The sequence below is a fragment of the Ammospiza nelsoni genome, chromosome 3, assembly GCF_027579445.1.
Source record: "Ammospiza nelsoni isolate bAmmNel1 chromosome 3, bAmmNel1.pri, whole genome shotgun sequence".
NCBI lineage: Eukaryota > Metazoa > Chordata > Aves > Passeriformes > Passerellidae > Ammospiza > Ammospiza nelsoni.
The window spans coordinates 101,484,471-101,502,417 of NC_080635.1; the positions used below are offsets into that span (position 1 = coordinate 101,484,471).

The 17,947-nt window shown below is 38.6% G+C and overlaps 1 protein-coding gene across 1 annotated transcript in view; it reads right to left on the reverse strand.

The window, feature by feature from the left end:
• The window catches only part of MDN1 (midasin AAA ATPase 1), a 93,037-nt gene that overhangs the window by 72,004 nt on the left and 3,086 nt on the right, over positions 1-17,947 (reverse strand). The window contains exons 2-12 of the mRNA XM_059467727.1: positions 14,658-14,884; positions 12,897-13,121; positions 11,464-11,571; positions 11,192-11,384; positions 8,796-9,008; positions 7,470-7,601; positions 5,890-5,993; positions 3,859-3,973; positions 2,138-2,331; positions 1,044-1,125; positions 274-369 (exon numbers count right to left, since the gene is read on the reverse strand). Of these exons, the coding sequence (XP_059323710.1) occupies positions 274-369; positions 1,044-1,125; positions 2,138-2,331; positions 3,859-3,973; positions 5,890-5,993; positions 7,470-7,601; positions 8,796-9,008; positions 11,192-11,384; positions 11,464-11,571; positions 12,897-13,121; positions 14,658-14,884 (1,689 nt within the window). The remainder of the gene's footprint in view (positions 1-273; positions 370-1,043; positions 1,126-2,137; positions 2,332-3,858; positions 3,974-5,889; positions 5,994-7,469; positions 7,602-8,795; positions 9,009-11,191; positions 11,385-11,463; positions 11,572-12,896; positions 13,122-14,657; positions 14,885-17,947) is intronic.

Here is a 17,947-nt window from a genome sequence, read left to right on the forward strand (position 1 = left end):
CTCCAGCTGTGAAATCCTTCTTTTACATCCTGAGGCCATTTGCTCTAAAACAGGTAGCAGGGAACTTTCAGAGAAAAAACAAATGCAGGTGAACAAAAAATAGGATAAAAACAGATCCTGGGATGGAATAGAAAGCAAAAAAAACCTGTTTGGGATGGAAAAGTGAGCATAATTTAAATAAGAAATGGTGTAACATATTTCAATTAATCATAGAAAAATTGCAAGCTATAGAATACTACCAATAAAGATCATGTTAATTGTAGCTCACCATACCTTTTTTTTTGAAATGTTTAGGTAACTTCCAATAACTTTTGCCATTTTCTGTCTGCTCCCTTGATTGGACAACATGGCTGTGAAACAGTCCAGTGCCTGTCAAGGGGAAAACCAACTTCTTGAAAACTAATTTTGTATGATTTTATCTGACAAAGCACCATCTTAATCTAAACGAACTCAAATCCAATCCAACCACTGCAAATAAAACTCTTTCACTGTCCTCTGACGGAGTTAAACAACAGAGTTCAAAAAGATGCAATAAGAACTTCTAAACTCTGTAACGTAGTGGGTTTACACCAAAAATAAAAACTTTTCAATGCCCAACCACAAAAGCTGTTTTTAGACAAATGGACCAAAATGGAGATGGAAGTAACATTATAAGATCTCACATCTCAAAACTGCCTCTGACAGATGCACACCCAAAAAGTCCTCAACCTATACTGTAAACTGATGAGTAGGTAAGAAGAAAAGTAGCCCCATATTACAAGAAAAAGAAAGGTCTCAGCCACATGCAATCCCAGCTGGTATCAGTTACAATTATTTCCCACCATGCCGTTTGTACAACAGCACAAATTTCTTTTAGCACCTTACTGCAAACAACTTTCCTAGTAGCAACAAAAGCTTCTGATCAGAGAGATCACAAACATTCCAACTAGTCCAATTGCTTTAAAACAAAACCAAACAAATTCCCATCTCACATTCCCAAAGAGAGGATTTCGTGAGACATCAATAGAATTTAAGATCAATTTCTGCATCAAGTCTTACCGCACCTCCTGAAAAATATTCACTGCTGTGGTTGAAGAATTACTGTCAAAGTTGCAAGCAATCCTGCTGCACCAATTCAGTAGGTCTCTAAAAAGAAAAAACAAAAAGATTTAGAACAAACATGCCAAAATACACAGCATCTTCTTTCATATTCAGCTTAGGTCATGACATCATCTTGCGGCACTTGCACGTGTAGTTGCTGTGCAAGTTGTACATGGGAAGATACAAAGGACAATAATTCTGAGGAGCAGCTGAGCACACACCAACATTGCTTATAAATAGATCATACATACTCCCATTAAATCATAACTTTAACTGTAAAACTCAAAGGTATTAAAGAGTCCAGACAGGTATAAACCCCCTATTTTTTCAAGATACAGATTCCTTACCAACAACAAGATCTTCCAAAAGGCAAGAAAAGGAAACTTTGTTCTAGAAAAAACTGACATTCTTTTGCTCTACACAAATATCAGGTACTACCCACACCTAGCATTTACTAACTAATTTACAAAGCACTACTGGTTACAGAAATTCCAGATGAGTAGAACTGACATTTGGTAGGAGAAGAAGAAATAATTCAGCATCAAACTACATTTCATCACAGAATTTCTGAAACTAACAGTACATTACAGATACAGTTATTTTCAGTCACCTTAAGTTATAATGCTGAGTGTTCAGCATGAAATAATCAAGATAATACACTCAGTTACTGAAAATGTTATTTTCTAGCTACTGAGATAACACTATAAGCACCTTCCAGTTCTTAACTAGTACCAATATCTTGTGTTAACAATAATTAAGAATAAATTCACATGGACTGATGCCAACAAAGTACTGCATATGACAGAACCCACACATTCCCCCATGCCACCCAAAAAGTAAGTATAGCAAATAGGAAGTTTAAATAATCCAGAATGAGTTTAGCTTCTTTAAATGATATATTAATCATTATTTAAAACAAAAAATCTATTTCCCAGTTTTTCACATTTAATTATTAAGCTATTACCATTCTTTCTAAAAAGTTAAGAAAAATAACAAAACTAAACCCTTCTATCTCTGTAGCTAGCTGGTTTCCAATAAACATGTAAGAAAAGACAACCTTAGAGATAGTTCTCGTCCTTCCAAACTTGGTTTCTTATGTTCTGATCTCGATTCTGATGTTGCTTCTGGCACATGACTGGAGCCAGCAGCACTGTTTTCTGGTGCCTGATACTTGTCTCCAGCAAGGTCAATGAAAATGTTTAGCAAGTGATCTGTCACAAGAGCAAGGTTGGGGTATCTCCTTTGGAGGATCTGAAACCAGACACAAAAAAAAAAGAAAAAAAAATGTAACAAAACAAGAAAACAACAAACCCATCCACATTGGAAAGAAACCAACAGCACCCCAGTTTTCACTGGGAGATGCTTCAATAGATATAGCTAGCAAGCAATATGAAACTGCTCTCCTGAAATCTCTCACCTGAAGAAATCAGAAATTATGACTACTATGATACTGATTTTGATGCCAAAACCAAACTTTTCCAGCTCAGCTCTGCTCCAGATCATTTAATACATTTGCACAAATAGCAACAGGAAGAAAAAAAAGTACATTCAATCTTATCTGAACCCAAATCGTGACCAGTTTACAACTGGTAACAGAAGTCCTTACCTCCCATCCTTTTATTGACTAAATTCATATTGCATTCAAATTATCTACTCACTGTGCTGACAAAGGCACGTTAAGGGGATAATTTTTCTTTTGTAACTTCCTTTCAGCTTTGTTCTCTCCACTAAAGCTTGCCAACCAAAATATTGCTTCTCAAAATTACTCTTCACAGATACAGGCCAGGAAAACTGGTCCTACCCTGCCAGACAGACTTTTAAGATAATCAAAAAAATCACGAGACTTTTTTCAAGGCAAGTAAGTGGGTATACTACTGTGGAATCTAAGTACTCAGTTTATACATTTTTGTGACTTAAGCTACAAAGTTGCAGAAAAAGAATAAAAAGAACCTGGTGGTAAGAGACACAGCTAACACTCAAGTTTTGTTTTTTCATAAAGTTTTTGTAGTTGTTCTTGCCCCACTCCTACCAATTAGCTGACAAATGACAAGAAAGGAAAAAAACCTCACAGATATTTAAGGCCACCTATAATTGTGCTGGCTGCTGAATGAGACCAAAGGAGTGAATGAATTCTACTGAAAAAATTGTCTTCTCCATTCTAGAAAATTCAGAACTTTCTCCCAAACTGTTCTGCTATATACCATTCACTGCGTTTTCCCTCAGCCAAGGTTCTTCCAGAATCAGATCCTGTTTTGAGCTCTGTATCACAAGGAGAATCTCCAGAGAACTGAATTTTCATATGAGCCCTAGGCTGTTTTAATCTTCTGAAGAATTACACAGAGCAAACACCTCCCAGAGATGCTAACAAAAGAAAGATGTTAACAGAAGCAGTTATTTTTAACTGATAAGTGACCAACTATTTTTCAGCTCAAAGCTTAGAACACCAAATTAGAGTAAACTCAATTTTCTTTTTTGCTATTTCTCTCTGCTTTCAAGTCGCTGTGGGCTAATAAGCAGCAAAGTAACTTGATTCTTAGACCCACACAAAGCACAATTGTGTCTGTCAAGGCAAGTTCCAGGAATCTTGGTTCAATTCACTTCAAATTTTCCTGACAAACTGCCTGTTTACTTCAAAATTGGCAGCACAAAGCTGAAATTGTAAGGGTCTATTGTAGAACTTGAAGATAAATAAGGATTCAATTAACTACTGAAAACCATTTATTACTCTAAGATGAAACAATTATTCACATGCCACAATGGAGCAACACACCCCCATACCTCCTTGAGCTCTCCTTTGCTCATGTTATCCAGATGAATTTTGGTCCAGTATTTGTCCAGAAGAGCAGCATGGCTGCTTTGCTGCCTGTACCAACCTCCACCACAGCTGAATATCCTAAATCAAAACAACAATGAAGAAACACAGCATGTTGAGTGTGGCTGAAGAATTCAGCCTTTTCAGTGCATTTCTGTGCATCAAAGGACATGGTACATACAGCTGCTACAGCATAATGCAACAGGCATAAATGACACTGTTTGTCACTGTACTGTCCTGTAGCCCACCTTGCCTATCCATGCCTTCCTATATGCCAAAATCTCCACTGAAATACTTTCAGAAAGACTTAACTTACTGTTAGTTGACTGTCAGAAGCAATATACAGGATCTTTTGTAAAGGGAGAAACCTGACACAAGTGGCCTGTGAAGAACCTTAAAGGATCTGTGATCTTATTGCAGAGGTGCAGAAAAAGCATCTTCAGCCCTGTCCCCTCCACAGTGTTCCACAATTCTTCTTCCTTGTCCTCCAGACTCAGCTCTTTCCATCATCTATTTCATACTCTTTGTTCTTTTACTACAGAAATAACTATGCAGCATGTAAGAAGTAGCCTTGCACATGCAAAGCATCAGATTTGGGGTTGTGGTTTGGCTTTTGTTTTCTGGTGGGTTTTCATTAAATTTTTTCTTCTTTGTTGTATTGTGTTTTGTTTCAATTGTTAAATACTATTTCCCAGCTGGAAACTGCAATAGATTTACAGAATCTACTCTAACAAGCCTAATGAAAATTATAATTTGCTGCTACACAAACTGTTCACTGATGGTTTTGACTGGGACAGAGTTAAATTTCTCTATAGTGTGGGTGGCTGGTGTGGGGCTGTGTTTTACATTTGTGACCCAAGCAGTGCTGATAATGCAGGGATGTCTAAGTTACCCCTGAGCAGGGCTTCCAGAGAGGCAAGGCTTTTCCTGCTCCTCAGGAAAGCACCAGCACCACCCAGCAGAGGGGGGGTGAGGGAACACAGGGAGCTGGGATGGGACATGGCCAGGAGAGCTGATCCCAACTGAATATCCCACCAGGATATTCCATACCAGATTCCCAGCTGACCACAAGGCTATCCCATGTTCCATATCAGCAGTGCCCAGCATACACAGCTGTGGGAAGAAGGAGGAAGGGTGGGGATGCTCAGAGTGATAGGGTCTGTCTTTGTTTGTGTGGAAAGCTTTTGCCTTATCTAAACTCTATTTCAATCCATGACTTTTCCCACTTTTACTCTCCCAACTCCCTCCCCCATCCTGCTGTAGAGGAGTGAGCCAGTGCCTGTGTGGTGCTTAGCTGCTGACCGAGGTTAAACCATGACAACCACGCATAAAGAAACACAAATTCTTATGAAATGAGGCAACCAAAGGAGTGGAACACAGAAGACTCAATTCCAGAAAAAACAGATCAGAAAAACAAATATATAGAAGTAAGACAAAATCAGGGAAATTTGTTAAAGGCTTTGAAATAAACTACAAAATATTTGAAAACCATGTAACTGTCATTCCCCATACAGACCTCCTAATCTTTAACCTTGATACAAATATTACATTTTCCTATACAAAAATCATTTTGACATCCAGGCAGGAGCCACTACAACAGTGAAACAATCAAGCAGAACATATTGTATCTTTCTCTGGTTAGAAAAAGTTAAAAACACCTATATTGACACTATAACTATTTCATAACTATCAATAAACCTTTTTCACACATTCCTATGAGTGGTGTTTTGTCTTGGTGATGGGTTGGTTTTGTAGGGTTCCTCCTAGCAAGGTTCATTTCTTCAGCCTTGCTGAAGCTATTTTTCTGTACAAAGACTGGGATTCACCCCAAGGCTGCCTTCAAGTGGAAAAAAATTTATTTTCACAGTTTCTATGATTTATATTGCTTGTTAACTGGAAATTGCTAGAATACTCCTATAAAGGTACCCTGTAAAAATCACCATGGACTTTAAAAGAGGATACCATGTTCCCAATATCATTTAAGTTTACAAACCTACCTCCTGGTTGCAAAAAATTGGAATCCTGGTGCTACTTTTAAACAGTCACCACGACCAGGTATCAGTAACTCTCTTTTCTCCAAAAGTGGAATCAGCACAGAGATCTGGAGAGAAAAAGAAAAATTATAAAACCCTTTTTTTTTTTTGGTGACACTAACAGACAGCACAACCATCCACACTTATTTCACACTCGAGATGCTGGAGCAATGCCACTGAGCACCATTACATTGCCAGCAACTGCTATTTCCAGAGATACACTTCCAAGTGATGCTACCAGGAACTGCAGAGTTCCCAGCAATTTTAACCAGCAGTGGAAGCCAAAGGTGTAATGTTTACTTACCTTTTTTTCTCCTGTATTCAAATTTAATGGTAAGACAATGGAAATGGCAGCCAGTACACTTCAAGTCCAAATCAAAACGATTAATTTTAAAATTATCAAATTACTTATTGGACACATTCAAATCAGAAGCTTTATTTTGTTTATCTGCCTGAACAAAAATAACCTGTGTCTCAAGGATGACATTCTCAACCATAATCCTTTTTCAGTGTATACACTGCTACCCCAGGAGAGTTTGGTACCTATTTATAAAACCAACCCTTCCCTGGGGAGGGATAGTAATGGTGGTGGAAAGAAAGAAGGGAGGTATGACCACACCAACCCCTCAGCACACAGGGAGCACACAGAAATCCTTTGATATGGACAAAGCAGACAAGATGCCTGCAGGGAGGATTGAAGAAAGGGATTTGGTGAATGCAGGATAATACTCAGGGTATGCTCATCCTGAGTGCACTGAGCTAAATTCACAGAAGCAAGTAAGTGCACAACCTCCTAGCAGTAAACTGTCTGTACATACAAGCTCTATTAATTTGCTTTCTTATGAATTTTCTATTTCTATACCAGAAAGCCTAGAACATAATAAATAAACTGACAGGTTATTCAGTCACATAAAGGATGCTTTATGGAACAGATATGAAAGGAAACAACCAGCAGAATGTCCAGGAGGCCTATGCAACAAAGCACCTCTATCACACCATGCTTGCAAATGACTTGTTTTCAGTAGCCATTACTTCAAGAGGCAAGGATGACTGACTAACTAGTTGTTCTGGAGCCAAAAAAAACAGGAAATCTATTAAAGCTTATAAAGCTTAGTGCAACAGCACGTTTTTAATATGGAAGAAATGTGTAAGGAAAAATATGTGGAAGGGAAAAAAGGGCACACAAACAAAAAAAGTCTTAAGCCTGATATATTGACAATATTCTGTGGTGTTCAGGGCCACATTTGGTTTCAAACACCAAAACACTATTAAATAGACACGTTATCAGACACATTATCAGTGTCAACTCCAGTTTTCAAAGTGAAATAATCTGTGATCAGTGTCAGGGTCATGACTACTCTGTAACAAGGACAAAAACTAATGAGGTGTGCAAACATGTGAACCAAGACAGGTAAATTCTTTCTAAGCCCTTCTAAGCAGCAGCATTTTCAGTGTGCTGCTCCAGACCCCTGGTGATCAGACTCCCAAAACTGCCATCATGGGCAGTAAGAGCAGTACCTTAAAACAAACACAGAGCTACATACCACATCCAGAGGAGCATAATCAATATCCTCCAGGAGTATCCAGTGACCTTTGGTAACAGCTTGTGTCAAGGTGCCAGGCTGCCACACAAACTCCCCAGGTACATCTGTGCACCGGTACATCCCCAGCAGCGTCTGTGACAGAAACAGGCACATCAGAGACCTGGGCACGGCCTCCCCAGGGGAAAGGATGGCACAAACTACCAAAGCTGAGACAGAAGTGACACTTTACCTCACTAAACAATCTGGCTATCTGTGCCCAGCCTTGCACTTTTTTTAAATAAGAAGAAAAGTTTCCCGCCTCTGGTGGCAATTTTACTGAAACTTAATTATTAAAACAAACCAGGTAATTGAAAGTAAATTTATGAGATGTGCCACACTAATTTGTAAGCAATCTAAAGTAATACAGAAAACTGTCTAGGGTCACACCAAGCTTTAGTTTATGTTTTTGTAAAGTCTGTGACTAAGGTAGTAAACAGAACTATAAGGCAAGTTATTCAAAGGTCAAATCCAGTCAAAGCTCTGCTTTTCTCTCAAATTGTAACTTCAATATAAGCACTGCTTTAAAAATTGAGTTTGTGATTTTACTGCTACATATTTTATACCTTGAACTTCACCACTTTGTCTTAAATATGGAGGCCTTACTCTTGTATATGAGAAGATACAGTCTGTGAGATGGTGAAACCAGGTGCTCCATGCAAGCATAGAAAGGTGCTTATGGATGCTAATAAAAACCTTCTGATAACTTCTGGTAAATACTAACCACCTCAAAAACTAAAAATAAATTGTGCCAAACAACATAACTCAAGCTCCAAAATTCTGTATGAAAAACAAGAAGTACATAAAATTATCTACAGGTAGAGCTTAATCATTAATATGTAACTGCAAATCACCTCAACATCCCAGTATCTTACTTTATCTCACCTTTATATCACAAAAAAAGGCATCAGATTAAACTAACATTAGCTCACTTAAACTGAAATAAGTGTTCACACAACCTTTGGCACCAGAAACCTGCTTTTACCAATACAAATCAGTTTTTTTAAATTAAAAAAAATCAATAGTGCTCTTCCACATAGAAAAACCCTGATAAAACATAATTTGAATGATTCAGGTTTAGCAAAATTACGCAAAGAATTTAAAACCTACTGGAAAGAAACAGTTATTTTTCCTGTTTGTTTATTCATTCTCACCAATACTACGACAAGTACTAAAGAGCTGGGCACTGGGGTCCTTGGGTGAAAACATTTTATTATTAGAAAATTAAGTCCATGCTTTAAGTAAAAGTTATGTCACATGATTCAAACACCAAACAAATCCATCAGTTACCTTACTATCAGTTTGATCTCCAAGCTGAACTTTCAAAATATGAGGAGGTTTTGCTCTTCCTGTAACAGCTGCTAAATATTCAATTAAAGAAGTTTTGCCACATCCTATCGGTCCTTCTAATAAAACAGGAGTCTGATATGATACAGCAATAGCAAGGTTTTGAAGATTTGTGAAGGCAGATTCAACCAAAACAAAATTGCTGGTGTTATTTTCCTGTTCAAACATAAAATTTTGGGTTACTACATTTGAAATTACTTTTCTTACAGTTGTACCACACAGAACAATTAGGAAAGTGAGTCTAACAACAAGAAAAATTTTGGCCTGCAGATCTGCATATAAAATAAAATAAAGGAGTCTAAAGTTGTATCTACTAACAGATACCAAAATAGATTTCATCCAAAAGCTATTACAGGTGAAACACTTAATGAAAAGTATACATGCAACTTGATGCCAAGGGGAATTCACACTAAGTTGTCAGTACAGGCACAGTAACTATTCAGTCATAACTCACAGAATCACAAAATCACAGAAGTTCAAGGCTGGAAGAGACCTATAAGATCATCAAGTCCAACCCATGTTCTAACAATTCAACTAGATCATGGCATCAAGTGCCACATCCAGTCTTTTTTTGAACTCTTCGAGGGATGATGACTCCACCACCTCACTGGGTAGATGATTCCAGTATCTGATCACTCTTTCTGTAAAATACTTCCTTCTTAACTTAACTTCCTTCATAACTCATGTCAATCAAATACAATTTGCAATATGAGTGAAATTAAGTCATTGGAATGGATCCAAATCACAGGACAAATCAAACAGCAGTTGCATTCAAACGATGCAAATATGAATATTAAATGGATAAATGTGAGTATTTACTTCTTTCTGTAGAGGCCAAAGCATAAGATCATTAAACTCAGTGAATGAAAAAAGTTATACTCAATAACATTTTCATTTTATTCAAAATGAAATTAATTCAGTTTATGGAATGGTAATTAATCAATGCCACGGATAGTCTCCAAATATTCTGGCTTTAGTCACCTATCTATATATGGCACAAAAATTAGTGCTTTGTGCCAAAAAGCTCAGAGGAAGGAAATCAGAGCATAGAAACAAGTGTCTTGTATTTAAGTCTGACCTTTTTCCAGATATAGCTTCATGTACTTCTCTGGAAACAAGAGAACCTGCTTCCCCTGTTTGCTCCTATGTCTTCATCAGACCTCCTAAACTGTCACTGGAACCTCCCTACTGTAACTGGAACTACACTGTAGACCAGATCAGTGGAACACCTGTGGCTATTAGAAAATACAAGCATTCCTTTCAGGGAAGTTCTCCCCTCCCTCAGAGATAAGAGAGTATTCCTCCAGTAATCCAGTTTATAGCATGGCCTGGCTTCAGCAGAGCTGCAGCAGCAGTGATGCTGCCATGGGAGTAAAAATCTCCTTAAAGAGCTCTACAGCTTCCCCTGCTACAGTGAACTCCAAACCACTCTCTCACAATCCTATTAAAAAAACCCAAAGGCTAAAAAACACTGAATTCAAAAACAGAAGCTGGGAGAAAAACAGCATGGGGAAAAGAGGAATTTGGAGGGGAAATCCTCTTTCCTTGCTTCAGCCACTCAAATAATTCTGGACACTGGTACTCTTTGTTAATTTCTTTCTCCTGTTGTAGATCATTGTTACAAAATCAAACAAAAGAACTCAGCTAAAAGCTAAAACTCATACCTAAAGGAGAAAAACAGTCAGGAATACTGGCTGTAGCTACAAAGAGAGATCTGAAAAGCTTAAGTTAAATTGCAATTTAGAAGAAAAAAGGTGAAATACTGTTTGTTTAAAAATGTTTATGCCTCTGATGGGTTTCCATAAGGCATTATAGTCTACATTACACTTTCTCAAGTGGTGACAGTAAATTCTTGCTCACTTCCTTTCCCCTTTCTCTGTCTTATGGAAGAACTTAAACAGCAGCCTTGTTTTCTTCTTTTCATAGAAGAACTGAGCATATGTCTGGAGAAAGGCTGCATACAAGATGCCTGTATAGCACAAAACCCCTACGCCAATGCAGGTAAAAGCAACTGTCCCAGATCCTGCTTTAGTCAGCTATGGATTGTTACCCCAACTGAGACTGAAGTTATTATGTTAGGCTGAATATTCTTTTGTAGTATGTTTGTACAAACTGCTACATGAAGGTAAAATGAACAGCACTATTGCTCCTTCACTGCTTCACTCCACTGCAGATTTTCTGTGGTGCCAGAATTATGCAACACTAGTTTACAGCACACACTGAGAAAGATAAAGATACTGTGAGTATCTCAATACCATCCAATCAGGAAATAAAGTCAGTTCACTGTACTTAGAAATTCCTAAAACAAAAATGTACAGATTTAACTGTGGATTACATACCTGCTCTTCAGAAACATGCTGTAGTCTGGGCAGCACAATGCCACAGACAGCCACTACACGTGCAGAGAGGTCCCCCGACACAACGTGTCCCTGTGTATAGTGCGGTTCCTTCTCCTTTTGCCAAAATGAGGAGTCTGGATTAGCCAAAACTAAGGCTTGTTCCACATTCTGCAGCTGAGATTCTTCTAGCAACCTGTGAAACCCATGTTTATTAACTCAGCTGAAAGCCATCAAGAAAAACAAATAATGTTCAAGATTTTTAAAGTCCTTACTTCAGTCTGAAATGGATCAGCTCCTCAGGATTGAATATCTTCTTCAGGAAAGATAATTTATGCTCATCACTCATACATGTAACCAGAGCAAGACAGTTGGAAGTATACCTAAAAATTACATTTAGAACAAAATATGCCAAAACAGTTTTAAGGAATGTAGTTTGATAACTGTCAGTTGCATAACAAAACATCAAGTTAGGAAAAACGTGCAGAAAACTTTATTCATAGAAATTATTTTAGCACTATGCTTAACATTCTTTCAGATTAGACAAATATCTCAGAACTGAGGAAAGCAATTCTGTCATGGCACAGTTTTAATTTATTCCCCAATTAGCTAACATTTCTCTGAAGAACTGAATTATCAGCAGAAATATAATAACGGAATGCAGTTTCCTAAATAAATGAAGGTTAACATATGAGACAAGGAAAATGAAGTCATCTCTGGCCATTTTTTTTCTCCTACTATTTCCCTTCCAAAACTGCATTTCATGCTATTTCTAAAGTAAACTTAATGCAATTAAATCAATTCTGAGTGCCTAGAAAAGCCAACAACTCCCAAGTCGTGACTACATAAAGCTGTCTTGCAACAAAGGAACATTTAATATAAATCATAAACCAGTTCTCATTCATTATAATGCTGTTTTTAAATTCCAAGAACAAAGTTTTCAAGGAGCATGATGGGGGGAAGGAAGAGATGGGGGAAAGGCAGAAGATTGTTTCAGGATAAATGTTTAAGAGTCAGTTCATTCACTTACTTAAGACTATTGGTTGAACACCAGGTAAACCAATTCTACTCAATGAATTCCAAGTGCTCTCTTTTTCTGACACTATGTCCTTTTGAAGAGCTTCATAAATGACTGATAGATTTGACAATCTTGGTTCTGCTCTTCCTAAATTATACACCTTACTGAATCTATATGCTACCAACACAATTCAGAATTTATGTTTTAAAAAGTGAAGACTATTAAACATCTTTTTTAAAATAAAAGACACTAACATTACTAAATAAGGTAGAGCATGTGATTAGGCTGAAGGCTTGTGGGCAGACACCTAACATGAAAGATCTTACCAAAATCCCACACAAAACCTGTAACAAGGCAAATACAAGGTGCAGCTTAAACAAGCTACATTTCACAGCTGCTGAGAAATCAACACACAAACAACTGAAAAAAGAACCATCTTGGGCAAACTGAAATAATTGGGAAGATTCTCTAGACCACAGCTTTAAGCACTACTAAGTGCTAGTCAAAAATTCACCTTGTGATAGATCACTACAGCTTTCAAAAGGTCAGTTAAGAAGTACAAACACAGATACCACTGGTATGGATTGCTGGTATTACTTGAAAACGCTTTCTACTGCATGTGAACATTTTTAATTACAATTCAAGACACAGATACAGCTATTCAATGAAGATTTGGAGGTTTTAACTTACCAACGGACTAAAGTGTCATGGCTCCTCAGGAGCGGAACACACACACTCCAGTCCCACAGCTCCCGCAAAACTGAGGGCTCCTTCAGTAAAAACCTGTAGGCAGCCTCCATGAGGTCCCGCAGCTTCATTCGTCTGCGCCCATACCGGACTGTGCTTGCATCTGAGCTCTGCAGGAAAAGCCGCTGGAAAACTGGTGATGTAGTTTTAAAGTATCTTAAAGCAAATCTTCAGAAGAGAGTGAGAGAGAAAGAGAACACAAACATGTAAGTCAGAAGAAAGAAAACCAGACACTAATAAAGACATCAGGGCACAGGTCCTAAGACAATAATTGACAGTCTAAGAACTAAGCCTGTAATTAACTTCATCCACACATGAGAAAGACAACCACTTCAGCAATCAGCTGACAACAGACACTTTGCCTTATTAGAAATCCTTACTTAATTATCAAGTGGAAACAGTACTGCCTTTGGTGAAAACTCTCTGACTGCTCTTGTTTACTGAAAAAGTAATACAGATTCCTACTTAGGCAACTTTATAGTCTATCAGCCTAGAGGTCTAATATTAAACTCAGATATTTTGGTTGTGAACTATTTTCAAACTGTTTTGCTTTTCTGTGGATCACAGGTGAAAGTGAAATTGCATCTTGCAACACATTTAATCAAAACAAACTGTGTTTGAGACTTGTATTTACTTAATAATTATTTCCGTTCAAAACACATTTGTTACTGTGGGAGACAATTCAAATCCTGACACTACCTCTCTTCACCAGGGAACAGTAACAAGCACGTTCGTCTGGCTGAAATGTTAACTGCAATGTTAATGGTTAATGATGACTCAAACAACTGCCCATTTGCAAAAGCATCAGCGCTTTGCTGAGGATGTGCAGGGTCACAGCCCAGGGGAGAGGGGCTGAGCACCCATCACCCAGGGCTACAAGCAGGGGTCTGGGCCACATCCGGAAGAGACCAGTAAGAAGCAAATCCTGCAAGGTTGGATAATGCTTTTTATCATGACAATGTCCTCCCTTACAGGAGTGGCTCAGGTGTGAAAGCTCCCCTCGGGGAAAATACCAGGACATTCACACTGAAAGCTTTCATCCCTTGTGATGGGGCATAACTGGCTCAGCTACATTAGAGGCAGCAGCCATGTCTTGGGAGGAGTCATGAATCAAAGACCCCTAAGTGCCCCCAGGTTCACTTTTAGGAACTTCCATCAGAGAACTGGTCACGATCCACAGTGTTACAACACAGCTAAAACTCTCCTCCACCAGGGGAGGTACCTGGGCCTTCCCACCTGAACCTGAGTGTTTATTAACCCAACAAATTTTGTATTCCGTGGGCTTCCCCCACCTCATGATGGATCAACACTTCCACCATCACTTGGACCAATGGACACCGAAACTGCAACAAGCAAGTCTCACCACTGGCACCATGGGTAGTGACATCTTTCTGTTCTTATCCTCTTTCGTTTCCCTTATTCATTTCCTTAAGTGTTATTTTTTATGCTTATATATTGTTGTATTTCTACAGGTAATAACCAAAACGGCTACATATCTCCTTTCCATTGCAACCAAATGTTTCTAAAATAAACAGAACACCAGTAATAAACACCAGTTCTAAAATAAAAAAAAAACACCAGTCAGTCAGTGTCCTTCTCTCTAATCCATCCCAGTCCATCTATTAACAAAAACCTGGTTTACCCTGCCTCCAGGGGCAGGCTGTAACACTTCCTAAATTCAAACACTGACATCCCATTACTCACGGCATAACATCAGGGTGGTCAGCAAGCAGCTTGCTCATTGCTACACAGAGCCTTTCATGACGATCGTGGTTGATTTGGCCTCCAGCTTTGATAGCTTCTGCATTCCTTTCCAACAAATCGAGCAGGATGGGCCGAAGCTGGCGGCCGATCAATAGGGTACATTCTTTATCCAGCAACAGCTGTGCGAAAGTATTGAGGATGCACTGACGATCCTGCTGAGTCCAAACCTAAAGGAATGGGAAGTGAAAACAGGTTAAATGGAAAATGATTTTGACTATTAACTTCAGAACTATTCATGCAGGAGTCAGGGTGAATTTTACAGGAACAAATAATTCAAAACCAGAAGGGAGTCCAAAAGCCCAAAGCAAGTAGTCAATTGACACAGTTCTCAGTATTCAAAAAAAAATTTCAACACAAAAGGAGTAAGATGCAGAATGATACACTAAACAGGAATTACAAAGTAGTCCCAAACCCCTAAATTATATTTTACAGCTGAAAGATAAAGCAATTTGTATTTTTTTTAAAGAAAAAGATTGTGGAAATGTTGAAACAATTAATATATCTTCCTAGAATTTCCATTGATCTTAATAGCTTGGTCTCATGAGAGCCACAAAACATTTAAGACATTAAACTTAACATTTAAACTTGCTTCATGTTCACTATCTCTTTACAAAAATGAAGCATTCAATCAGTCATGATCACAGCCTTATTTTTATAGTTCTGACAAGAATTACAGCAAGCAATGCTCTTAACAAGAAACATCTTGTATCTGCAGTTTTGAAGTTGAAATTCTTTTTCTTTTTATACTGTTATACAAAAATTGTCATTTGGTTCTTTAAAATACAAGGAAAACATATTGACATCTGCTGGAAGAAAGAAAAAATCCCAAACCAACACACCTTAACCTCACATCTCCCCTGCCTAATGCTCCCAGCCCTCCTAACTTTGTTACTGATGAACAACCCATTTCTTGGGTCTTAGCCTCAAATATCTCTCTTTGAGCTCACGTTATTACCCAAGCATCTCTCCACTTCCATGATGTTTAACACATAGTGCAGTATGAGTAAGTTTGAAAATCAGGATTATGAATTTGCACTGGTGGTTTAGCTCTCAACTCGGATGCTCCATGCTCCCCTCCCTTCCTGAGCGAACCCTTATCCTGTTCAAGACAGAAATATTCTGTAAAATATTCTGTAATATTCAGGTAGTCTTTTGTTTCAGCACCACATGCAGCCAATTCCTGCTTCTCCTAGGCTTTAGTTACTCTGGTAAGACCTGTTCCTGGTCTCACCATCTCAGGGATGGTTTCATTTTTACAAGAGTGCAGCTGTCCTTTGATTATACCAATACACACCCTTCTAGAACACATGCAAACCTGTTCAAGTTCCTTGGTCTCCTGAATTTGAAAAGACATTCATCCCCATACAGCATTAGGAGTACCAGTGAGGTATATATACTACAAGTATCAAGCACATCACATTAATTGCAACCTGTTTCTTACACGGCTCGTGTTTGCTTTTACAGAACATAAGTTTATCTCCCTCTCATCTATCACAGCAGCATCAGAAATAATTTTTAAAATGGAGCAAGGCCCTGCTCATTACAGGGAATCAGATTTTGAGTGGCAAAATGACTAATAAGCTATTTAAAGGCAGAATGGCTCCAAAGAACCAGAAATAAACTCAATTGGAAAAAAAACCCAAAAAGTACCTCAAATTTTCAAATCAATTACATCTTTGGCTACCCAAACAAGGCACAACAGGGTGCCTAATTTATTAACCAGAGCTCTGAATATCAAATAAAGCCAGCTAACAATAAAATAATAAATAATGTGACTGATTCAGTAAAATTTTGTATTTACATGTCTACTGTCCAACAAGTTCATGCCACTTGGCAATTTTGTGAGAAGCAGCAGTTTTTTAATCATTGTGTGCAGTACCCTTAGGACTTATAAAACTGTTCAAAAATCACAGTGGCAACATTTCTCACTCTACAAAGAGACTGCTTATCTGAGCCTAAATGAAAAATGTTATGGAGAAGCAGAATACTCTCAGTGGGGGTTATTTTTAACTAATCATGGCTTTATGAAATACCAGCTTTCTCAACCAATAGCAATAGACAGCTGATCTGAAAGTGTTCAAGTCTGGGATAGTCAAATCTGCACATGGGGTATCAAAGAGGTGCTTTAAGAAAGCATCATGAAAGGCTGTGCCTCCAAGCACACAACACATACACACAGTCTGTAATTGAAGAGACACCTGAAGCAGACACACAGCTAGGACAGACACCTGGAGTCAGACACGATCCCAGTCGCTGCTCCAGCAGCACGATGCACCTCTCCTTCCCAGCTTGCAGAGTTCATGTGCTCATGTTGGAACCCAGGAAATTCCTCTGGCTGCCCTGGAGGGCTCGAGCCCCTGCCCAGGGGGCTCAGAGACCTTGGCACAGAGCCCCAGACCCCTGTAACTTTGATTCAGCCCTTGGAAAAAACAATTACCAACCTTATATGAAGAATTACAAGCCACGACAGTTTAAGTAGAATGATAATGAATTTATCACAGGGTGAAAAATAGATTTTTTGGGGTTTTTGGAATTGGGGTTCAGGGGGCAAGATGGAGAAATTGGGGTGTACCCAGCCTTTCTCCTTCTTCTTCTTCTTGGCTTCCATCTTCTGCTGTGATGTTGGCACTTTTAGATTGGTTTAGAGTAGAAGCTCACTGCCTAACATAGGTGATAGGTATTGGAAAGTAATTGTAAACATTGTACACATAGTTTTTGGTATAAAAAGATAACACTACCCCAGGGGCAGGTGGAGTGCCTCTGACAATCCTGCTGAATGGACCTCGGCAGGACAGGGACAGAATTTTAGCGATGAGATACAATAAACAACCTTAAGACCGAGAAATGAAGAGCTCTGACTCGCTCTTTGACTGCCAGGCTGGGAAAAGAGACTTTCTGACCTATCTCATGGTCACTCTGACCAGCTAGAGATCCCAATGCTCAGAACATACAAAGTACAGAAACCTTTAATAATACCTAGCTTAATCCAAACTCTAAATTCATAAAAGGATCACACCAATGAGCAAGCTGGTGTATGCAATATACATTTCTGCTCAGGACACACAGGTTACACCAGGCACAGATTTAACACTGGGACACTCCTAAAGAGTTGGGAGGGCATGAGGGCCACACATGGAAATCTTTCTTCCCCTCCATCCCAGGAACTTATGTTCTCTCTGTCCTCTCACACAACAGCTGTGTGATTGTGCAGCAACCAACTTAGCAAGATG